Source organism: Pan paniscus, chromosome 13, assembly GCF_029289425.2.
Source record: "Pan paniscus chromosome 13, NHGRI_mPanPan1-v2.0_pri, whole genome shotgun sequence".
Classification (NCBI taxonomy): domain Eukaryota; kingdom Metazoa; phylum Chordata; class Mammalia; order Primates; family Hominidae; genus Pan; species Pan paniscus.
In genome coordinates, this window is record NC_073262.2 from 48,201,946 (window position 1) to 48,226,566 (window position 24,621).

Here is a 24,621-nt window from a genome sequence, read left to right on the forward strand (position 1 = left end):
CAATTCAATGGAGAAAGGATAGTCTTTTCAACAAATGGTGCTAGAACCGCTGGATATCCACATGCAAAAATGAATCCATGCTGGGTGTAGTGGCTCACACCTGTAATCCCAGCACTTCAGGAGGCCAAGGAGGGCGGATTGCTTGAGTTCACGAGTTCAAGAGCAGCCTGGGAACATGTCAAAACCCCGTCTCTACAAAAAATACAAAAATTAGCTGGGCATGGTGGTATGCGCCTGTAGTCCCAGCTATTTGGGAGGCTGAGGTGGGAGGATGGCTTGAGTGCAGAGGTTGCAGTAAGCTGAGAGCACACCCCTCCACTCTAGCCTGGGGGACACAGCCAGACCTTGTCTCCAAAAAAAAAAAAAAAAAAAAAAAAATCCATTCACAGACCTTACACCTATACAAAAATTAACTCAAAATGGATCATAGACCTAAATGAAAAATGCAAAACTATAACTTCTAGAAAATGTAGGAGAAAATCTAGATGACCTTGGGCTTGGCAATGACTTTTTAGATACAACACCAAAGGCACAATCTATGGAAGAAAATATTGATAAGCCGGACTTCATTAAAATTAAAAACACATGCTCTGCGAAAGATAGTTTGGAAAATGAAAAGACATGCCATAGACTGGGAGAAAATCTTTGCAAAATACCTATATATTTGGATGGGTGTCCAAAACATATAGATACACACACAAAATCTTACAACTCAACAGTAAGAAAACATACAATCCAAAATGTAAAAGAGGCAAAAGATCTGAACAGACATCTCATCAAAGAAGATATACAGATGGCAAATATACTTACGAAAAGATATCCAACATCAGATGTCACTAGGAAATTACAAATTAAAACAATGAGATGCCACTAACACCTATTAGAATGACAAAAATCTAAAACACCAACCACACCAAATTTGGCAACGGTGGGGAGCAACAGGATCTCTCATTCATTGCTGGTGGGAATGCAAAATAGAACACAGCCACTTTGGAAGGCAGTTTCTTACAAAAGTAAACATAGGCCAGGTGTGGTGGCTCACACCTTTAATCCCAGTGCTTTGGGAGGCTGAGGCAGGAGGATCACTTGAGCTAGGAGTTCAAGACCCTCCTGGGGAGCATAGCAAAATCCCATCTTTACAAAAACAAAAGAACTACACATGCTTTTACCATAAAATGTAGCAATCATACTCCTTGGTTTGTATCCAAATGAGTTGAAAACTTGTGTTAATATAAGAACCTGCACCCACACAGATATTTAGAGCAGCTTTATTCATATTGCCACAAGTTGGGAGCAACTAAGATGTCCTTCAGTAGTTGAATAAATAAACTGGGGTACATCAAAACAATGGAATTTTATTCAGCAATAAAAAGAAATGAGCTATCAAGCCACTAAAAGACATGAAAGAATCTTAAATGCTCATTGCCAAGTGAAAGAAGCCAATCTGAAAAGGCTACCTATTGTGTGATTCCAACTACATGACATTCTGGAAAAGGCAAAACTATGGAGATAGTAAAAAGATCAGGCTGGGCGCGATGGCTCAGGCCTATAATCCCAGCACTTTGGGAGGCCGAGACGTGGATCACAAGGTCAGGAGTTCAAGAGCAGCCTGGCCAAAATGGTGAAACCCCATCTCTACTAAAAATACAAAAATGCTGGGTGTGGTGGTGGGCACCTGTAATCCCAGCTATTCGGGAGGCTGAGGCAGAGAATTGCTTGAACCTGGGAAGCAGAGGTTGCAGTGAGTCGAGATCGTGCCACTGTACTCCAGCCTGGGTGACACAGTGAGACTCTGTCTCAAAAAAAAAAAAAAGATCAGGGATTGGGTGGAGGCAGGAAGGAAGGGAGGGATAAATAGGTGGAGAGAATAAGATATTTTTAGGGCAGTGAAATTATTCTTTATGGTGCTGTGATGGTGGATACATGTCATATGTTTGTCAAGACCTATACAATGGACAACACAGAGTGAGCTCTGATGTAAACCATGGACTTTAGTTAATAATATATCAATACTGACTCATCACTTATAACAAATGTACCACACTAATACAACATATTAATAATAGGAGAAACTCTATTGGGGTTAGGAAGGCATATGGGAACTCTCTGTACCTTCTATTCGCTTTTTCTTTCTTTTCTTTTTTTTCTTGAGATGAATTCTCGTTCTGTCGCCCAGGCTGGAGTGTAGTGGTGCAAACTCGGCTCACTGCAGCCTCCACCTCTGGGTTCAGGTGATTCTTCTGCCTCAGCCTTCCGAGTAGCTGGGATTACAGGCACCCCCCACTAAGCCCAGCTAATTTTTTGTATTTTTAGTAGAGACGGGGGTTTCACCATGTTGGCCAGGCTGGTCTTGGAACTCCTGACCTCGTGATTCACCCACCTCGGCCTCCCAAAGTGCTGGGATTACAGGTGTGAGCCACCGCGTCCAGCCACCTATTCACTTTTCTATAAACTTAAAACTGCTCTGAAAAATAAAATATGTTAATATGTTAATTTTTGTTGTTGTTTTTTGAGATGGAGTCTCGCTCTTTTGCCCAGGCTGGAGTGCAGTGGTGCAATCTTGGCTCACTGCAACCTCCACCTCCCGGGTTCAAGTGAGTCTCCTGCCTCAGCCTCCCAAGTAGCTGGTATTACAGGAGTATGCCACCACACCCAGCTAATTTTTGTATTTTAGTAGAGACGGGGTTTCACCATATTGGCCAGGCTGGTCTTGAACTCCTGACCTCAAGTGATTCACCCGCCTCAGCCTCCCAAAGTGCTGGGATGACTTAAGGCATGAGCCACCATGCCCGACCTAAAATCTGTTAATTTTTTTAAAGTGTGACAACCATGCTGCCCTCCGTCCCCCAGTTCATTTGCTGATTCGCTGCATCTGGAAGCTTCACAAGATACTAGGGAGTTTTTAAACTAGAGCCTAATCTCCTTTAGTCTTGGATAATTGGGAAGCAAAGTCCTCCCCAGGAAGGGGGACAGTCTTGAACAAACTGCCAGTCTCCTTCTCAAGACATTTGTGAAATTTGGAAGCAGCCGGGGATAGGAAACTAAGGAGCAGAGTTTAAAACTGCCAAAGGGAAGAATGACTCTCCTACATCTTTGGGATTGACAAGACAGACTTACCAGGCACTCAGGCTGTCCCATCAAGCATTTGAAACCTGATATGGACTGATTATAACTAAAACTGCAGCCCAGCTTCATCCCAGTTTTGTTGTTCATTAAACCTGAAAGGGCAGACTTTCCTGACAAGAAAATAATATAATATTTGGTTGCTATGGTTCCTTTATAAATTGTCTTCTGCATACTGTGGAAATTACAAGACAGGCAAATAAAAAGGAAAATAGAACCAATAGTCAAAAGAAAAAAAGCCAATAGACATAGACCCACAGATGATCCAAATGTTGGATAAGGTAATAACTATAGCAATATATTAAAGAAGATAGAAGAAAAATGGGGAAAATAGGTGAAAAGATGGAGAATTTTTACAGAGAAACGGAATCTGTAGAGAGGAATCAAGTGGACATTCTAGAATTGAAGGGTTTATCATCTGAAATTATTAACTGATTGGCCAAGTTTCACAGGGTTTGGACACATGAGAAGACAGAATTGATGAACTCGAAGAAAGATAATAGAAAGTACTCAAATTATAGCATACAGAGAGCAAAAAGAGTAAGGGTAAGGAGGGATGGGATAGCCAAGTACAACCACTCATATGAAGTCCTCTGTCCTATTTGATTTTTTTACCACATGCATGTATAACTTGTTTTTGGCATGTGTGTGTGCTGTGGCCTGCTGAAGGCTCCTGGGGCCTCAGAGTCCACACTGTGGCCCTCACACTTACTGTCCAGGGTGGCAGGACAGGTGCACAGGAAAGAACACTGGACACCAAGCCAGGGGACCTGGCTTTAGGCCTGGCTCTCCCACCAAGTTGTGTGTGACCTGGGTTTTCTTGCCCAAATGAGGGACAATTGATGAATGTGAGGCCAATTGTGGGGTGAGGTGACGCCCCCCAAACAGCATAGCTTCTCTGTAGCCAGGTGGCCTGGAGCCCATGTTATAGCACACACACCTGATCCCAGAGAGCTGTTGTCCCTCCCTCGTCCACCACCCTGATAATAGACCTAGAACTCCATCTGCAGCCAGCCATGAGGACCCTGCTGACCCATGGCCCACCCCACTCAGCCCCAACCTCTGCCAGAACTGGCAGGAAGCCTGCCTCCCACCTCAGCCCCGCTAGTCTCCTGCCCGGTTCCCCACTCCACTGAGGTCTCTCCAGGGCCAATGTTAACTAAAGGGACCCCTCCTGGAGTCAGGCAGATTTGGAGGCACATCCTCATTCTGTCTGTATTCGCTGTGTACATCTCTGAGCCAGTTACATTAGGGGGCTAACATGGGAAGGCAAGAGCACGCATCTCTTAAGATCACTTAGAGGGTCCAGCATGGTTGTTCACACCGGTAATCCCAGCCCTCTGGGAGGCCAAAGCAGGCAGATCACTTGAGGCCAGGAGTTAGAGACCAGCCTGGCCAACATGACGAAATACCATCTCTACTAAAAATACAAAAATTAGCCGGCCATGATGGTGCACGCCTGTGGTCCCAGCTACTCAGGAGGCTGAGGCGTGAGAATCACTTGAACCTGGGAGGCAGAGGTTGCAGTGAGCTGAGATTGCACCACTGCACTATAGCCTGGGTGACAGAGTGAGACTGTGTCTCAAAAAAAAAAAAAAAAAAAATCACTTACAGGATTAAATCAAACAATGCATATAAAGGGCCTAGAACAGTTTCCTGCCCATGAACACAGGTCCAGGTGAACAGAGCCTGGTTTAAGAGCCTCAGGGCACTAGAAAGATTATGGTGTGCTCCCCTCCCCCACATACATAATTTAAAATTAATAGCCACAGAATAAGTGCAGTGAAGTCCACCAAAATCCTGACTTTTCCCGTGATGACTACTTTGACATCTTTTTTCTTGGCAGATTGTTTTAAAACTCATTTTTTCAACTGTGCAGTGCTCTTACGTGTTTGCTTGCTCAGCCCTGAGGCAGGACTGCAGCCCTGTGGGTGGGGAGTCTCCTGAGTGGAGAGGCCAGGGGCTGCCCACCCGACTCGTCCAATCTAGGCCAAGCCCTGTGGAGCCCCCAGCAGGGCAGGGCCTAGCCCAGAACCCACCTGAGGAACCTGTGGGGGGACAAGGCTGAGGTTGGCTAATGATTGACCCACACCAAATATTGACAGAGCCTAGGTCCTGCCACTGCCCAACCATACCCCACTCCTCTCCCTGACCTGCCACCTGGCTCCGTGGCCCACGGGACACAGCAGGGACTTTGGAGCCTGCTGCATCCTACCCAGACTCCTCCAATAGCAGTGATGTAGGGAGCCCCCCAGAGGCTCTTTTCCCTTCATCAGAATGGAGTCGGCAGTTCCTCCCTTGGTTGCTCTGTGAAGCCCCGGGTCACTGTGGGTCACGTGCCTGGCATGGGCCTGCAATGAAGGTTCTCAATATGGCCTGGTGCCCTAGCCCTCTACCCACAGCCTCCCCGGCATGGCCCCAGAGCTGGGTGCTGTTTCTTTCCTAGGACCTGGCTCCCTGCTTAGCCTCTCTTGGCCTCCCCTGAGGCTTAGTCTGCGTGTTCCTTCCACAGCCTCCATGGTCTCCCCCAGCTTGCCCTGGTCCTTTTGGCCTTGTTTAGTTAGCAGTTTCTCATCTGTCCTTCCCATAACTCGTCCCCCAGGCTAAGCTGGTGGGGGCTTCTCAGGGGACTGAACCCCCAGGCCTCGGCTCCAGCAGCCCCATCACAGGGCTCTCTGCATATTGCTGCCTTCCGCTGGAGAACTGAATTCTTCCACTCTCACCAGTGGCTTTAGCCTGCACTGATCTCTCCCTCCTCCAGAGAGATTTTAGCCATTGTGACCATTGCGTCCTGGGCTCTGCATGAAGGGCTCAGGAAGAAGGGGAGGGAGGCGTCTACCCAGGGCCAGCTCCAGGCACCAGGCCTTGCAGGGGTGTGCCTTCCTTTCATCCCCACAACCACTGGGGATAGAGGGGGATGAGCCCAGTTCTTAGACAAGGAAAAGAAGGTGCAGGAGGGCCAGGCAGTAAGGCTGGGGGCACCAGCTGGGGAAGGGCCACTGAGCCCAGGGCCTGGGTACCTTCTCTGCAGCCAGGCTGCCATCTGACATCAGCTCTCAAATGTTGCGGTAATAAGAGATCACTCTTCAGCCCATTGAGTCTTAAATTTCTTTTCACGTCCTTTTATTTTTGTCAATGAAAAGGCTCTGTTAAAGCAAGCTTGTGTAAAGCTTCTCTTCTACAGTTTGTGTGTCCCTGGGCCTTGTCTGACCCATGCGCCTGTCTGGGCTCAGCTCTGGGCCCAGAGGTGGCACTCAATAGATACGGTCAATGGATAAGCTTAACCCAGCCTGTCCCCGACACTGCTCACCTCCTTCGTGACACACCTCCACGCACGCCAGGCCTGCAGCCTCCCAAGAGACTCTCCCTCGTCTGCCTCCAGAAGGCCCAGCATGTGCCCCCTGGGGGAGGGTGTCTCCTCCTCGACTGTGCCCTCAGTCGTGCACTCTAAAGCTGGGTGTTGTCATGGACATACAGAGTGGAATCCTAGACATGGGAGACTGCGAAAGGTGGAAGGGAAGGGGCGAGGGTTGAAAATCACCTATCTGGGTACAGGGCTCACTGGGCGATGGCTCCACTAGAAGCCCAGACTCCACCACTGCATAATCCATGCAAGCAAGAAATCTATACTCACACCCCTAAATCTACAAAAACAAAAAACATGTACAAATCAAGGATGGGGAGCCAGGCGTGGTGGCTCATGCCTGTAATCCCAGCACTTTAGGAGGCTGAGGTGGGCGGATCACGTGAGGTCAGGAGTTCACGACCAGCGTAGCCAACATGGTGACACTGTGTCTCTACTAAAAATACAAAAATTAGCTGAGATTTGTGGCAGGTGCCTGTAACCCCAGCTACTGGGGAGGCTGAGGCAGGAGAATTGCTTGAACAAGGAAGGCAGAGGTTGCAATGAGCTGAGATCGTGCCACTGCACTCCGTCCAGCCTGGGTGACAGAGTAAGACTCTGTCTCAATCAGTTAATCAATCAATCAATCAATATGGGGCAAAAAGGATGTTTCAAAAGACAGGGGCAGATGGGGCATGCTCTCCCTGCCGACCTTGCAAGGAGCTGCCTGCACCTGAGTCTGTCTGGAGACAGCCGCTTTCACAGAGCCAGAGGGCAGAGCTTTCCACACTCGGGAGCCAAGGGATGTGGGTGCTTCCCTCCAGGAGGTACAGAAGTTCTAGCCTGGCTGCATGGCACAAAATATCATCAAATGAGTTGGGTGGGTTTTGTTCTTTTTCCATGTGGGGGAGGAAACTTGTTTAAGATGGGAACTCACTGTTCTTTAAAACTTTGACAGAACTCGCACACAAAGCAGCATGAGACAGAAGCTTTTGAAGGGGAGTGGAATGGCTTTTACCGGCACTGCAGTTTTCTTCTTGCACCAGTGTTAGTATTTTATGTTTGTTCAGGAATGTGTGTATTTCACCTAGGCTTTCAAATGTATTAGCTTATAGTAAAATCATTGCTACGCCCCTGTCACTCTTTCTAATCTGCATTTTTCATAGATCTGCCTCTCTGCTTTTGATATTATTTCTTGTGTTCATTTCATCATTTGCACCTCTCTTACACTCAATTCTGCCTCCTTATCTTTATATTTCCCTCCTTCTTGTTTCTTTGGGTTTGTGTTACTCACTTTCCAGCTTCTTAAGTAAGATTTTTATGTCACGTGCTCTCTTCCCAGTTTCGTATGTATGTATGTATGTATGTATTTATTTAATTATTGAAACAGGGTCTCACTCTGTTGCCCCAGCTGGAGTACAATGACACACTCACAGCTCACTGCAGCCTCAACCTCCTGGGCTCAAGAGATCCTCCTGCCTCAGCCTCCCGAGTAGCTGGGACCATAGGTATATGCCGCCGTGCCTGGCTAACCTTTTGATTTTTTGTAGACAGAAGGTCACTTTGTTGCCCAGGCTGGTCTTGAACTCCTGAGCTCAAGTGATCCTCCCTCCTCAGCCTCCCAAAGTGCTGTGATTACAGGCGTGATCCTGCATCTGGTGTTTTTCCAGCTTCTTAAGTAAGGATTTCATGTCACCTGCTGTATTAGATTGCAAGGGCTGTTATAATAAAGTACCACAGACTGGGTGTCCTAAATAACAGAAATCCATTGTTTCACAGTTTTGGACGCTAGAAGTTCAAGATTGAGGTGTCAGCAGGGTTGCTGCCTTCTGAGGGCTGCAAGGGTGAAGCTGGTCAAGGCTGCTCTCCCAGCTTCTGGAGGTTGCGGGCCGTCTTGGGAGCCCTTGGCTTGTAGATGAGTGGCCCTGACCTCCGCCTTCATCTTCATGTGATGTTCTCCCCGTGTGTTCACGTTGTCTTCTCTCCGTTCATGTCTGTGCCCCAATTTCTCCTTTTTATGAGAACACCAATCATTTTAGCGGTCCACCCTATTCCAGAATGACCTTGTCTTTTTATTTATGTATTTATTTATTTATTTGTTTTTTAAACAGAGTCTCACCCTGTCGCCCAGGCTGGAGTGCAGTGGCTTGATCTCAGCTCACTGCAACCTCCGTCTCCTGGGTTCAAGCGACTCTCCTGTCTCAGCCTCCTGAGTAGCTGGGATTACAGGCACCCACCACCACACCCAGCTAACTTTTGTATTGACCTTGTCTTAACTAATTATATCCTCAGCAATCCCATTTCCAAATAAGGTCACATTCCGAGTTTTTGGAGGTTGGGGCTTCAGTGTGTGAATTTTGGGAGGACACAATTCAACCCGTGACCCTTCGTGATGGTTAATTTTATGTGTCATCTTGGCTAGGCCTCAGTATCCAGATATTTGGTCAAACATCATTTCGAATGTTTTCTGGGCAGATGTTTTTTTGGATGAGATTAACACTTAAACCAGTGGACTTTGAGTAAAGCAGGTTATCCTCCATAATGCAGGTGGGCTGCATCCAATCAGTTGAAGGTCTTAATAAAGGCTGACTCTACCCAAGAAAGAAGGAATTCTGCCAGCACACTGCACTCAGACTCAAACTGTGAGTGTTCCCTAAGTCTCCAGCCTGCAGGCCCACACTGCAGATTTTAGACTTACCAGCCTTCACAATTATGTGAGCCGCTTCTTTGAAATAAATCTCTCTCTCTATTCGGTCAATTTCATTTCCCTGGAGAACCCTGAATAACCTGTATTTGCTTTTAACTTTTTGTTTCTGGATAAGAATATTTACTTATTTATTTTGAGATGGAGTTTCGCTCTTGTTGCCCAGGCTGGAGTGCAATGGTGCAGTCTTGACTCGCCACAACCTCCACTCCCTGGGTTTAAGTGATCCTCCTGCCTCAGCCTCCCAAATAGCTGGGATTATAGGCGCCCACCACCATGCCCAGCTAATTTTTGTATTTTTAGTAGAGATGGAATTTCACCATGTTGGCCAGGCTAGTCTTGAACTCCTGACCTCAGGTGACCCACCCATCTTGGGCTCCCAAAGTGCTGGGATTACAGGCATGAGACACCACGCCCAGCCTGGATAAGTATATTTAAAGGTATAATTTCCCTCCTGGTGTTGCTGTAGCTGTGAAACACAAATTAACATATAATTCTTACAATTTCTTAATTTATCTTATGATTGCCTGCTGATATGTTAATTAGTTTGCAGACATATGGCATTTTTAAAGTTTTTCATTAGAAATTTCTACTTTTATTGTCTTTTAGCTAGAGGACATGTTCTGTATTATATTGATCCCTTGGAATTTATTGAGGCTTTCTTCATGGTCCAGTATAGTTTTGTAAATGTTCCTAGTGTGCTCAAAAAGAATCACTCGGCTGGGCACAGTGGCTCACGCCTGTAATCCGAGCACTTTGGGAGGCCAAGGTGGGTGGATTACCTGAGGTTGGAGTTCGAGACCAGCCTGACCAACATGATGAGACTCCATCTCTAATAAAAATATAAGAACTAGCCAGGCATGGTGGTGGGCACCTGTAGTCCCAGCTGCTCAGGAGGCTGAGACAGGAGAATTGCTTGAACCCGGGAGGCAGAGATTGCAGTGAGCCAAGATCGCACCACTGTAGTCCACCCTGGGTGACAGAGCGAGACTCAATTCAAAAAAAAAATCGCTCAAGCTTATTAATTTTATTGTTCAGATCATCTACATATCCACTTTTTAAAAATCTGTTTGATTTATTGGTTTATAAGATAATTTTTAAAAAAACTCTCCAAATACAAGTAAAAGTTGTTTATTTCTCCTTTCCCTTCTGTCAAATGTCACACTGTATGCAGTATTTGGAGGTTATGTTGCAGGGGCACATATTGTTTTATAATAATTAGATCTTTACATGTGAGTGATTTTTTCTGTATATACTGTCCATCATTGTTCTTTATGGTATTTTTTTCTTAATTTCCATTGTATTAATTACTGGAATCACTATCTTAGCTTTCTTTTCATTCAAAGTTGCATGGAATTTCTAGCATTCTTTATTTTCAGTCTTTTGGTGCTTTTTAAGTTGTCTCTAATCAATATATTGTCTCATTGGTTTTTTAATTCTTAGATTTATCTTTTTAAATTGGTAAGCTTAACCTAATTACATTTATTGTTATTATTTCCATCTTATTTCACAGTTTCCATCAACTGTACTTTCTTTTGTTTTGTTTCATAGTTTTACATTACATCTAAGTTCCATTCTCTTTTTTTTTCTTTTTTGAGATGGAGTCCCACCGTGTCACTCAGGCTAGAATGCAATGGCGCCATCTTGGCTCACTGCAACCTCCGCCTCCTGGGTTCAAGCAATTCTCCTGCTTCAGCCTCCTGGGTAGCTGGGATTACAGGCGTGTGCCACCACACCTAGCTAATTTTTGTATTTTTAGTAGAGACAGGGCTTCTTCATGTTGGCCAGGCTGGTCTCGAAACTCCTGACCTCAGGGGATCCACCCGCCTCAGCCTCCCAAAGTGCTGGGATTATGGGTGTGAGCCACTGCGCCCGGCCTAAGTTCCATGCTGAGTTAATTTTTGTATGAGGTGAGAGATACAGGTTGAGGTTCACTTTTTTGCCTATTGAGGCCCCACTGTGCCAGCACCCTTTGTTGAAAAGCCTCTCCTTCCTCCACTGAATTGCTTTGGTATCTTTGTCAAAAATCAAAAGGCTGTAGCTGTGTGGGTCTCGCTCCACAGTCTCCATTTCGCTCCATCCGTGTTTCTCTTCCTCCATGAGCACCACGTAGTCTGATGACTGTAGCTATTCAACAAGCCATGACGCTGGGTAGAGCGATTTCTCTAATTCTTTTTTCCAAAACATTCTAGTCATTTGAGGTCCTTTATGCACATACACACACATATAGTACCTTGTTTATGTCCACAAAAAGACATACTGGAATTTCGATAGGAATTACATGACATCTGTAGATCAATTTTGGGAGAATGGACATTCCCGGTATTTTGTGAATTTTGTCACACAGATCTGGTACATGTTTTGCTAAATGTATATCGAAGTACTTTTTCCTTAAAGTGACTGGGGTGCTGTTGTGCTTTTAACCTGGGTTTCCACATGTTCATGTTCGTGTAGAGAAATGCAGTTGATTTATACGTGCTTCTCGCTTATTTTCATTCCTCTCCTTTGCTTTCTGTTGGGCACATCAAGTTTTCTTCTGTTGGTTTAAAAGTTGTATTTTTGTTCTTGTTTTGTTTGCCCTCAGGGCCATTTCCAGGACTTGAAATGTTTGTTTGCTTTTCTAATTTTCCCCGGTTTCCCCAGGCAGCAGGTCGGTGGATCTCCCAACACTGTCATGCCAGAGGTGCTCTAGGCCATGCAGTGTCACCATCCTGACAGCAGCCCACCCGGAAATCTTCAGCAGAGGCGAAGACTTCCAGTCCTCTGTCATTCTTTCAGTCCGTCACCTCCGCTGAGACTGTGGTGGGCACTGGCCCTGTGCCATTCGGCAGGTGCTTCCAGCCCCGGGCGCGGTTTGCTCCCATTTCCAGGCAGCCCCACCTATTCCTCCCCCAGGTCAGTAAGGAGGAGAATCCCACAGGCCCCAGCTCGGGCAGGTCTCTTTTCTTGTGGCCACACACAGATAACTAACTCCGTGGGTCTTGGTGTCCTCTCTGGTCTGGCTGCAGCTGTGGCCACAAATCAAGTCCTCCTTTATTTTACTGTGGACTGAGCTGTGCTGTGCTTTCTCAGATAATTGGCTTTATCCTCGTTGGCCTGTAGAGTCTTAGAACTAGAGTTTACCTGAGAAGAAAGGCCCTTAAAGACCATTTGGTCCATTTTTATTAATTTATTTTTATTTATTTATTATTATTTTAAATAGAGACAAGTTCTCCCTGTGTTGCCCAGGCCGGCCTCGAACTCCTGGGCTCAAGCAATCCTCCTGCCTCAGCTTCCCAAAGCGCCAGGATTACCAGTATGAGCCATGGCACCTGGCCTAGCCCAGTCGCTTTCAACCCTAGTGAACACATTGAAATGAATTGGAGACTTGTAAAAATATCAATGTCTGGGTCCCCACTCCCCTGGCACAATCAGTTAAATTAGCATCTCTGGGGGTGGGACTGGACATCAGTGTTTTTATTTTTATTTATTTATTTTATTTTTATTTTTATTTATTTATTTATTTATTTTTGAGATGGAGTCTCACTCTGTCACCCAGGCTGGAGTGCAGTGGCACAATCTCGGCTCACTGCAAGCTCTGCCTCCCAGGTTCACGCCATTCTCCAAGTAGCTGGGACTACAGGTGCCCACCACCACGCCCGGCTAATTTTTTGTATTTTTAGTAGAGACGGGGTTTCACTGTGTTAGCCAGGATGGTCTTGGTCTCCTGACCTTGTGATCCACCTACCTCAGCCTCCCAAAGTGCTGGGATTACAGGCTTGAGCCACCGCGCCCGGCCACATCAGTGTTTTCAAAAGCTCTCCGGGGCCGGGCACGGTGGCTCACGCCTGTAATCCCAGGATTTTGGGAGGCAAGGCAGACTGATCATGAAGTCAGGAGTTCGAGACCAGCCTGGCCAACATGGTGAAACCCCTTCTCTACTAGCACGCACCTGTAATCCCAGCTACTCAAGAGGCTGAGGCAGGAGAATCACTTGAACCCGGGAGGCGGAGGTTGCAGTGAGCCGAGATCGCACCATTGCACTGCAGCCTGGGAGACAGAGTGAGACTCCACCTCAAAAAAAAAAAAAAGGCTGTCCGGGAGATGCAAATGTGCAGCCAGGGTGTAGAATCACTGCTGTCATCCAATCCCTTCATTTTACTGATGTCCCCTGGATTAGTCAGGGTTCTCCAGAGACAGAACTAATAGGATGTATATATAGACACAGATAGATGAGAAGGGGCTTATTAAGGATTTGGCTTCTGTGATCATTGAGGCTGAGGAGTCCCATGGCAGACCTGCCAGCTGGAGAGCCAGGGAAGCCGGCCTGGCTCAGTCCAGGTCTCAAGGCCTCAGAACCAGGGGAGCTGATAGCAGGATCCTCAGTACAGGGCTAATGGCTGGAGAATCTGCAGGGCCACTGGTGTAAGTCTCAGAGTCCAAAGGCCTGAGAACCTGGAACTGATGTCCAAGGGCAGGAGAAGGGTGTCCCAGCTCTAGGAGAGACAGATAATTCACCTGTCCTCTGCCTTTTTATTCTGTCTGGGTCCCGAGCTGATTGGATGGTGCCTGCCCACACTGAGGGCGGATCTTCCCCACATAGTCCACCGACTCAGTGGCCCATCTCCTCCAGAACATCTCACAGACACACCCAGAAATCATGCTTCGCCAGCCATGTGGGTATCCCTTCATCCAGTCAAATCGACACCTAAAATTAACCATCACACTCAGAGAGGAGAAAAAGACTTGCCTGAGGCCACACACAGAGCTAGACTAATTTTGGGCTTTAGATGAATTTTCTCAGCTTTATCTCACCACCATTTCTTTTCATCAGGTACTTCATGATTTCAAATCAGAGCATCCTTGACTTATTTCTGTCTCATTCAATTAGGCCTATCAGGCCAGGTTAAGCCAGAGCCTCTTTCTTACTGCTGTTCATGATGGTGTAACATTGTTCTTAAACAGCTTCCCCCACGACACTGTGAGCTCATTCTGGGCTGAACCAACACTTTCTGGGTCTCTGGCTGCTTCCCTGCAGAGCTAATAGTGGCCTCCACACCGAGCACCGTCGAGACAGCTGTCCTCCAGGACAGTGGAGAACAGAAAAAAGCACCTGGGTTTTGGAGTCAGACCTAGATTTGAATCCTGGCTCCACCATGTAAACCTTTCAGACCCCTCAGTTTCCTCCTCTGTGATATGAGCTAAACATGTCTACCTCATAGCTGGGCTAGCTGGAAAGCTGGTCAAGCCTCACCTTCAGCATCCCCGGCTTGCACAGGCTCTTCCCAAAGCCCTGGAAAAGGCTCTAGCAGCTTCGTGGTTGTGTTTTTTATTCTTTTTCATCAACAGAGTATCCCCCCCAACACACACAGCTTTAAACCCCGCAAAACTTGGATCTGCTCCTCCCCACCCCACAGAGTTGCTCTAGGAGTTAAGATTCTATTCATAAGGCATGTGACATACAACAGGTGCTCAGTAAATGTTACTTCCCTCCAGAAGAGCCCAAAAGAGGGATGGAAGGACAGACAGAACAGCAGGCCGGTGTGCTTGTTACATGTCCCTTTAATGTCCCATCCATTGCCACGCGAAAGCAGCCCCGCAGGGAGGGTCGCTAAGGTGCCCAGCTCTTCTGGGGGGCTTCCTTGTCTCTGATGTGCCCGTGGATCCAGTCGAGGTAGCGGCTGACTTTGGTGTAAACGCCGTAGTTGTGAAGGAGCCCGCAGCCCTCACCCCAGCTCACCAGGCCCACCAGGAACCAGGTGCCGTGGAAGGAGGCGACCATGGGCCCCCCACTGTCGCCCTCGCAGGCATCCTGCCGGTCCCCGAGGATGCCCGCACACAGCATGTTCTCAGACACCATGTTGCTCATGACCTCGCTGCACTCATTGTGCGGGACCACGGGAATCTTGATGAAGTTGAGGACGAAGGTGCGGTTTCTCTTGGCCTCCTTCTCTCGGCTGCTGTGGTAGCCCCAGCCCGTCACGAGGGTCTCCTGGCCGGCCTGATTGAGCTCGCGCTCTGCAAGGCCGCTGTCCGGGAGGCAGATGGGCACTATGGTCTGCGAGAGGGTGGCGGGCTGGGCCAGGTGCAGCAGTGCGATGTCATTGTCGGTGGTGCTCTTGCTGTAGTTGGGGTGGACGAAGACCTCCTTGATGTCCAGGTCCAGCTCCCACTTCTCCCAGCGCCGCAGGTCATACTCTCCTGCAGGGCAGAGGGCACAGTCAGAGTGGGCTGCGGGGAGCCTCTCCCCAGTGGCACTTTCCTGAGGCCCACCCACTGCTGTGCCCCTGCAGGCCTGGGCAGAGGGCCTGAAGAAGGGTCACCCGGAGACTGTGCACCCACACGTCCCAGGCACTGGCGCGGAGCCACCTGTCTATGCCGTGGAACCCTATCAACGGTGACTTTTCCTGCCAGAAGGAGTAGCCAACGGGTGTCAATCCCAAAGGGGTAGGACGCTGGTTGGTTTTCAGGAGTCATGGAGCCGTGAGACCAGAGAAGGAATGGGCAGCAGGGAAGCCCGAGACCCCTGGAAACCCCAGACACAGACCAGAGCCACAAAGGAACGTGGAGCAAAGGTAGCTGGAGAGACCCCAGGGGCAGTGAGACCCAGAGAGGAGGACCCCCAGAACACGGCACCGCCAGGGAGGACAGGGCCGGGTCCCACCTGAGAGAGAAGGTCCTCTCAGTCCAGACTGATGGTTCCCTGGAAAGAGCACCTGGGAATTCTAAGCCAAGCCCCACGGGGGGCCACTGGCCATAGATTATGCTGTAGGAAATGTGAATTTGGCCTTTCTCAATATGCTTTTCCTTCTTTTTGGCATAAAGAGTTGAGCCAGACCCCCCCTCCAGAAATTGCCATAGATCGGGGCCAATGCATAGGTGCCCCCAGCCTGCTAGGGAAGCAGCTTGTGGCTTTGGCAGATGCTAGGGCTCCCTCTGTACAGCTCCATCCCTGTCAGTCTGTGGGAGGCACAGTCCTGAGGCCAGGCCTTGCTGGTCTCTGCACCCAAGGGTGCTGAGGCCCACACAGCCTGCTCCTCATGAGTGGGAGTGGAGAGGTGAAGGTCTGTGTAGCCCCTCACTCACAAACGTGTGTGCAGGTACCTGTGCCCAGATTCGAAGAGGGCACCAGAGAACACCCTACTGCAAAATACTAGGTGTACATGTGTGGGCAGGGTGGGGGCACATAGGCCTCTTCCCCCCAAACACCTTCTGTGGAGCTCAAGAAGCCTCTTGCTTAAGCACCTGGGGAGCGGGGTCCCCCAAACCTGAACAGCCTGCCTGGTCCCCCTACCCAGGCCTCTGGCAGCCCCCTTCTGCCTGGCTCCAGCCCATACCAAGCCTGACAAGGAGCTTCTTGGACTCATCCATGCAGTGGGCCGCTGTCAGCACCCAGGAGGGGTGGATGAGCACTGCCCCGCAGGCCAGCTTCTTCTTCGAGTCCAGCAGGACCACCTGGAATGGGGTGGGATGATGACATCACAGGGCTGCCTCCTGACAGCCTCCAGTCCAGGGCACCTGGGTTTCATATGCACTTTCCTGGGTTCCCTGGTCATATGGGCAGAGGCTTAGGCCCTTTCTGGCGTTTTCTATTTTTGCCCATTTTACAGTGTCAGCCTGTCCCAGGGTGTCTTCCTGACTTTGCCCATGCTGTTCCTGCACTGTTCATACTGTTTCAGTCACCCTCAGCCACACCCAACATCGCCCAGCGAGCTCCTCTCATCCCTAGAGGCTTGGCCAGGCCTTGTGTCTTCCAGGAAGACTTTGTGGCCCCCAGGCTGCCTGGATGTTCCCCTTGGGCCTCCCTCAGCCCCTATCTTGAAGGGCCGTCCTGGCTGTGGTCCCACTGGGCTGCCCGGTCTTTGGGGTCCTGACCCTTGCAGAGTCTGAGTCCCCAGGGCAAATACCTCCACTTGTTGGTTCCTATCTCCCCCATGCCTGGCAGAGAGGGGAACCCAGTAAGTGTCAGTTCCCATGTGGAGGCTGGAGGGGTACTCAGGCCCGGCCCTCCCTTCTAGCCCTCTCCCATCAGCAGGGCTTCTGCCTAAAATCCCGCCAGCACAGCAGTGTCTTTCCAGCTCTTTTTAGAAACTGTAACCCTCCCTCCTGCAGACCCCTCCATGCCCCCACGCCCCTCCCCTCACCCACCCTGGCTGCTCCTCTCCCCTCAGGTTGCGTCCATCTTTCCCTGAAGCATCCCCCACCTTCATCATCCCCCAAAAGCAATGGCAGTGCTTCCCTCTCGGTTTCTGCACCCTGAGCATAGCTGCCAGGATGGACTCAGTGATCCCGGACCCAGCACGTGAGCAGCCGGTGCTGCCTCGCCTCCCACCTGCCAGGGGCTGTCTCCCCGCCTGGTCATCTTCCCATCAATGAGCCGCGGATCTATTTGGTCTTCTTGGTCTTCTGTGTCTCGTTTCAGGTGACTGCGCTTCTTCTCCATCCGCTTCCAGGGCCTCCCACAAGGGAACTTCACTGAGGTAGGCAGAGGTGGTGAGGGGCCTGCCAGGCACTCCTCCCGAGACTGCCCTCCTGTCTTGGTCCTCCTCCAGCCTGTGGGCCACTTTGCCACAGTGCAGGGTTCAAGGAACCAATGATACTTAGACCACTCCATTAATATTAGCTATGAACCCCCTCCAGTCAGCCAGCCAGTCAGTCAGTCAGTCAACAAACAGTGCCACTGAATGGCAAGAGTCAGACCAGGCAGCATCACCCACTGGCTGTGTGTCCTTACATAGGTTGTTAAACTTCTTGAAGGCTCATTGTACCCCAGGGCTGTTGGGGGTAATCCCTGAGATACAAATTACAAACCCCCTCCAGTCAGTCAGTCAGTCAACAAACAGTACCACCCAATGGCAAGAGTCAGGCCAGGCAGCATCGCCCACTGCCTGTGTCTCCTTACATAGGTGGTTAAACTTCTTAAAAGCTCATTGTACCCCAGGGCTGTTGGGGGTGATCCCTGGGATTAGTAAGGTCTCATAATGGGATGCTGCTGAGCTCCTCACAGAGGAAAGGAATTACAGGGAGAAGGAGGTGAGCATTCTTGGAGAGCTCCTACAATAGGCATGGCATGTTTGTGAGGCCTCCCTGCCAAGAAGAGAGCGCATACTCCATGGAGAACTGAGGGCTGGAAGGTCGGCCCGACTCTGCACAAAATGGGCCTTGAATGCCCAGTCCAGATATCTAGACTTAAAAGAGCAATGGGACATCGTCAGCAGGGGAGCTGCATCATAACAAAAGAATGGAAAGGGCACAACAGCAACAATTCCAGAAGCTGACAGCAGATGGATGGACACAGTAACTGACTTGGCAGACTGGAAAGCAAAAATCTCAGCCCGTGATGGGGGCACCCAGAAGCTGAAGGACTGGACCACGGAACCATAGGAGGCTGTGGGGCTTCCAGGAAGGCAGTGCAGGTGGGAGGGCATGTTGAGAGTTTGTAAGAGAAACTGCGAAAGCCCTCCTCACTGGCTTGACTCCCCTCTCCCTGCCTGCAGAAGGTGAACCAGAGGCTCTGACTAGGGACTTCAGGCCCCGCTTCAGGAAGGAGTGGTGCTCTTAGCTGACCACAGGGAGTCATGCAAATGTCCACAGCCTGCACAGGCACCAGCTCCCCTGCCCCACCCTGCTCTGAGGGGCCGAACACCATGGGTGAGCATCTTCCATCCTCCAAGAGCTTGGAGGAGTCCTCTTAGAAAGCAGCCTAAAAGGAAAGCCCTCACGATCTGGGGTTCTGCCAATGACAGGGCCTTCCCACGGCCTTGCAGGAAACCCACAGGCCAACAGGCCCACCAGGCATTTCTTTGCAGCTTCCTGGAAATATCTAATTATTTCAAAATAAAAAGTTAAATTTTTAGATCTTTTTTTACTTTTTTTAAAAATAGAGACAGGGTCTCACTGTGTTGCCCAGGCTAGTCTCAAACTCCCAAGCTCAAGCAATCCTCCCACCTCAGCCTCTCAAAGTGCTGGAATTATAGGTCTGAGCTACTGAGCCTGGCCAAAAATTTTTTTCTGCAGAAGAATTGAATTATAAAGTTGTAGAAAGTTCCCTGAAAGAGGCTGGGCGCGGTGGCTCACGCCTGTAATCCCAGCACTTTAGGAGGCCAAGGCAGGTGGATCACCTGAGGTCAGGAGTTCAAGACCAGCTTGACCAACACGGAGAAACCCCTTCTCTACTAAAAACACAAAATTAGCTGGGCGTGGTGGCGCATGCCTGTAATCCCAGCTACTCGGGAGGCTGCGGCAGGAGAATCGCTTGAATCCAGGAGGCGGAGGTTGTGGTGAGCTGAGATCACGTCATTGCACTCCAGCCTGGGACAACAAGAGTGAAACTCCATCTCAAAAAAAAAGAAAAAAAAAAAAAAAAAAAAGAAAGTTCCCTGAAAGAAAACACAAAGTCAAAGAGATGGGAAATAGAAGAGACAATAAAACTAGAGGAAAGAGGTCTGAATAATGGGAGGTCCAGAAAGAGAAAATAGAGGAAGTAAAGGGGAGATTGTAGAAGAAATAAGTGATAAATGTCCCTAGAGGCAGAAGATAGGAATTTCCACATTAAAAGGGTCCACCTTTTAATGAAAATGAATGAAAAAAGGACCCATGCCAAGGAACAGCATGCTGAAATGTAAGAGTTGTAAAACTCTGATTTTTAAAGTTTCATACATATATAAATTTGATTAAAATGCATAAAAAGGAAAATATAGAAGAAGGCAGAATCGGGATTCTGTTCTCTCCTCAAGGAAGCAAGGGGGTAAAGAGGGAAATGCGATGCACGCCGGACAACGTCAGAGAAAAACGCAGCCAGGCTACATGGAGGAGGACGCTGCACGCCTCGCCCCAGATACGCTCAGACTGGGGAGCGGAGCCACCACTGGGCTTGCGCTCCAGGAGGTGGCCCCAGGTGCGCAGGGGCGCCCGGAGGAAGGCGGGGACGCCAGGAAGAAAGGAAGCAGGGAAAGCGGAGGGCGGGCCCAGCTCCCGGGCTGATTGCGCTAACAGTGGCCCCGGTGTTGGGGCGCGTCTGCCGCTGCCCCAAGGCTCAACTCTGTTCCTCGCTCCCTCCCTAGAAACCCTCCTGAGCCCCCCGCGCCGCGCCTCGTCAGGGGGCCTGCCCACCCCGCACCCAGCGTGATTCCTGGGCGATGTATTGGGGGCTTCTCACCTGCGGGCTGACACTGCAGGAGGTCGTCCCCCAGCTTGTAGCCAGGCGCACAGCTACAGCGCCGCCAGCCCACCTCCTCTAGGCAGTAATGCGTGCAGCCGCCGTTGTCCAGCGAGCAATTGAGGAAGCTCACCTCTGCGGGCAGGGGAGGGCGCGGGCAGCTGGTGCTGGTGCCGCGCCCCCAACCCGGCCCCAGCCCCGCCCCCCCGCCCGCCAGCGCCCCGCTCTCCCCCTCACCGCGCTGGCAGAAGCGGCCCTCCCAGCCGCTGCGGCAGTCGCAGCTGAAGCTGCCGATGCCGTCGATGCACGTGCCGTGCCCGCAGCACAGGCTGGCGCACGGGTGCTCCAAGGGCAAGACCAAGCACTGGTCACCGTCTGCGACACAAGGCGGGGTAGGGCGTCAGCGGCCAGAGACCCCGAGGGGCGCGGGCGCCGGTAGTCCAGCCGGGGATCTAGAACGCACTCACCGACGTGCTTGGACCAGAAGGCCAGCTGCGGAGAGAGCGGGCAGCGTCAGGCGCCTGCAGCCGGTGTGCGGAGGGGGCGCGCCCGGGTAGGGCAGGGCAGCGGGTGAGCGGGCAGGGGAGGGGAGGGCTTCCAGACAAACAGGGATCGACGCCCGATGGTCGTTGGCTGCTAGGAGCTGGTGCTCCCTGCCCCTCCCCCGCCCTCCAGCGCCACCCGCCCGCGCCCAGCCTCCATCCCACGTCCCTGGAGCAACACCCTCTCCCCATGCAGCTGCAGTGCTGCTCTCGCGACTGTCCGCTCCCACAGCAGCCTCTGGCATGCAAGGGACCCGAATCCCTCACCAAGTCACTCGGCCTCCTTCCAGTCCCATCACTCCCTCTGCCTGCGGGCTTTGGGGGACCCCTGAGCATCGCGCCTTTCCCTAAGCCAGTGTTTTTCAGAGTTGGGAGGATGGGGGCAGAGGGTCTGCGTTCCTAACCAGGTACCAGGGTTGCTGCTGCGGCGGCTGCTGCTGGTCCGGGACCACCCAGCCCACGTTGAGACCCACGGCCTGTGCCTGATGCCTGCTCCATCAGAGAGGCCAGCCAAGGCCTGCTGGGGCTGAGAGACCATGGGTGAGGTGGGAGCACGGTGGGGACTTGATGTGATCAGATATGTGCCTGCAGAAAGTCACTGTGGCGTCTGCCAGAGAGGCCACTGGGGAAAGAGGTGGTGGGGATGGAGGTCCAGATGGGGGTCCAGTCAAGGAGGTGGAGGCTGAGGGCAAGAGAGGGTGCAGGCCAGAGGGTCTCCTGCCCTGAAAGCCTCCACTGGAAAGCATCCCTGGATGCCTTGGAAGGGGGCCCAGGCCGTGCACAATTTTCAGGTCCTAGTGGCTGAAGCAATCCCCAGGGACACAGCGGGTCTGAGCCTTGTCTCAGGAAGCCAGCCCCGTTACCAAGCTCACCCTACTACCTAGGGCCACGTCCACAGGACTCTGGGGGCTCCAAAGGACTCTGACCCTTAGACAAATAGGACACAGACCCTGTCTTCCGACCCCCTGAACAATCAGATTTTCTCCCTTTGATGTGAGGCACAGAGTGAGCGATTTTATGTGGACAGAAGTGAGTTTCGGTCACACACACACCCTGATCAGCAGAGGCATGGGTGGAAGCAGGGTGGTCTTTAGGTCCCCTCTTTGTGAGGTGGGACGGGGAGGCAGTGGTGCTCAGCGGTGGCTGGAGGGTGGACTGAACCACCTACACTGTGGCTGGTGGGAGTCCCCACCTAGGGTCGCCCCACACTCTTTCCTGGAGCTTCTTCCTGAATTCTGTTTCTTGCAGTCACATGTGCCTGGCCGACATCATAGGGCCAGCATCCTAATCGCTCCACTCAGCCACCCCCACAACTCCTAAGAGGGCCTCAGCATTGAGTCCCCACCTGCTCCTCCAGGCCCCTGCTGGTTACCAGCTCGCCCCTGAGCCTCATCCTCTGGACCCATGGTGGCCTTACTGTGTCATCCACATTTTGGAAAATTTCCTTGGCCTCCTCGAAGTCACAGATCTCCTCTATGCACTCCCGCTCCAGGCTGCTGTGACGGAGCTCCTCCAGGAAGGAGTTGGCACGTTTGCGGATCCGCAGCACCTGGTGGGCACGCTCGCTGCTGGAGAACACTGAGTCTGGTTTTGGAGGGAGGGGGAGCTCACCTTGGTGGAGGGGCCTAAGAGGGGCTGGGGCCATGAGGGGGTCTGAGGAAGCAGAGCTGGGAGAGCCTGGGAAGGTCTTGTCTCCGCCCCCTCAAGACTCATTCTAATTCTAGGTCATGGCTTGGCGCAGGGGTCCTCTGCTCTTTTCCTCCCCAGGAAGCAGATGGCAGTTGGAGGACGAAGCCTTGCTCTGAGATGGACAGGCCTCCCTGTGAACCCCACCCCGATCTCTGTGTGACCTTGAGCCAGTGTCTTTACCTTTCTAAGGTTCAATTTACTCATCCAAAAACATGGGGATGAGACCGTCATGTAAAACATCCAATACAGTCCCTGGCCCAGAGATAAGCACTCAAGCCCTGGCTGCTGCTGTAAAGGCTGCCAAGTTAAATCCTCTCACTCTTCTGCCAGTACACCACGTGCAGCCCCATCTTGACACATCCCCCCAGTCTTCCTCTCCTCCCCCAACCAAGTATTCCCCATGCCTCTCCCCTTGGGCAGGGACACCTGGAGGATAGACAGACCTATCACCCAGGAAGGGTCCCCAGGTGTCTCCTGGGCTCTGTGAAGTGTCTGTCTTGGGTGCAGGGCACAGTTAGGAGGGAGAGATCAAGTTGGGGGTGTAAGCAAGAAGGGATGGAGGGAAAGGCATCCTAGAGGAGGGTATGCCTGAGCTGAGGGCACCTTGGGAAAGGGTGGAGGTGCAGGTCCCAAGCAGATAAACAGCTCTATAAAGGCACAAATGAAACCAACAGCCTGGTGTGGCTCTAGGGGCCCATGTGTCCTGCGGACCTCCCCAAGAATCATGGCCTCCTCCCGTTGGCTGTGGAGACCAGGAAAGGGGTTGGGGCAGGGCAGCCGTGAGGCCAGTGTGCATTTGAGTAGGGGAGGCTGTGCTGGATAGTGTGGGCGGTAGCCTGGGCCTGGGGTCTTCACAGTTGAGGGAGTGAGTGGGTGGAGAGGGAAGGCCCAGGGGACTCTGTGACCATCCCTGTGTGGAGGAGGGAGCTTTAGGAGGTCATCGCGGGGCTCCCTGCCATCACGCATGCCTGCCCTGGCAGCCCCTGTGTGGCACTCTGGCAGCTGGCCTACCTGGGACTTGTCAGTTGATTCCTGCCATTCCCGTCTGCCCCTCACCTCACCCAGGGCTCAGAGAGATGGTGGAAGCTGTGAAGGCCTGGGCAGATGCCCACCAGGGCCTTGTAGAGGCCACAAGGGTCCCGGGGTAGGGGTGGGGTGGCCTTACCAAGAGGAGCTGGTGTACCGGAAATTCCCCAGGTGGCCACGAACAGCAGGAGGCTTGTGAGCTGCCACATTCTGGAGGCGCTGGCACCTGTCTGAGGAGGACTTCTGAGCTCCGGGCAGTGCCTACCCCCGCTGCTGCTCTGCCTGCACCCCCAGGTGGAAGCGGAATGAAAGGGCTGTCCCTGTGTGCTGGCCGTCAGGGCGGAAGCTGGGATTGAGGGTCCTTGTTCGCTAGAGACATAGCCAGCCTCAGAAGGCCTCGGCTGCCCGCTCTACATGGGGCTGAGCTCACACTGCCTGCCTAGAAAGCAGCTCCAGAATGCAGTGGAGAGGGTGCCAGGATGTTTGTGTCCTCCCTGGGGACAGTGGGGTGGCTGCCTCTGCCGGTCTGATGACTGGGCTGAGAATATTAGCTAACGTTGATTGGACACTCATGGTGTCTTTCAAACAATTTTTACAGGATTCACAGGGCAGGCCATGAAGCCAGACTGCACGGTGCAAATTCCAGCTCCAGCACTTACTGGAGGGCAATGTTGGGCAAGATGCTTAACTGCTCCATGCCTCAGTTTCCTCATTTGTAAAATGGATGGAATAACGTGGTGTATTTGTGCCTTAAAGGGTGTTGTGAGAATTAAAGGAGTTAGTCCACATAAAGCTCTCAAAACAGGCTTTGCACATAGCTCATGCTCAGTAAACATGAGATATTATGACTTCAGTTAAGGCTCACAACCACCCAAGAGGTAGCTATTAATGCTGTCAACCCCATTTCATAGAGGGGGAAACTGAGACTCAGAGGAGTTAAGTGGTTTATTAAAAATCCAACCCTTGCTGGTCTCCATTGATTGCACAGGGAAGTCACCAACCCAGAGGATCGATCAGATTCTGTCCCCCATCCTCCAGGAGTAGGGTCTTACACCAT

General features: G+C 51.1%; 2 protein-coding genes across 4 annotated transcripts in view; one reads left to right on the forward strand and one right to left on the reverse strand.

Annotated features, from left to right (window-relative positions):
- The window catches only part of IWS1 (interacts with SUPT6H, CTD assembly factor 1), a 102,688-nt gene extending 83,126 nt beyond the window's left edge, over positions 1–19,562 (forward strand). The window contains exons 16-19 of one of the 2 annotated variants that reach the window (XR_010109384.1): positions 7,425–7,513; positions 9,014–9,108; positions 11,814–12,065; positions 15,443–19,562. The gene's annotated coding sequence lies outside the window, so the exon portion shown is untranslated. Of the gene's footprint in view, positions 1–7,424; positions 7,514–9,013; positions 9,109–11,813; positions 14,443–15,442 lie in introns of those variants that run through there. The other variant, XR_010109381.1, reaches the window with a different exon arrangement.
- Positions 14,462–23,837, reverse strand: PROC (protein C, inactivator of coagulation factors Va and VIIIa). Of its 2 annotated transcripts, XM_034954235.3 has the most exons (8): positions 23,704–23,837; positions 22,267–22,433; positions 20,775–20,799; positions 20,545–20,682; positions 20,308–20,442; positions 17,482–17,624; positions 16,487–16,604; positions 14,462–15,350 (listed from the first exon to the last, which is right to left on the reverse strand). In XM_034954235.3, exons 1-8 carry the CDS (start codon positions 23,771–23,773, stop codon positions 14,761–14,763), a joined length of 1,386 nt encoding a protein of 461 aa, XP_034810126.2. In that variant the 5' UTR covers positions 23,774–23,837; the 3' UTR covers positions 14,462–14,760. The 2 variants fall into 2 exon arrangements, with proteins under 2 accessions (XP_034810126.2, XP_024783798.2); XM_024928030.4 differs by having other exon boundaries at positions 20,308–20,682; positions 23,704–23,788.
- Positions 23,838–24,621: the final 784 nt, after the last annotated feature.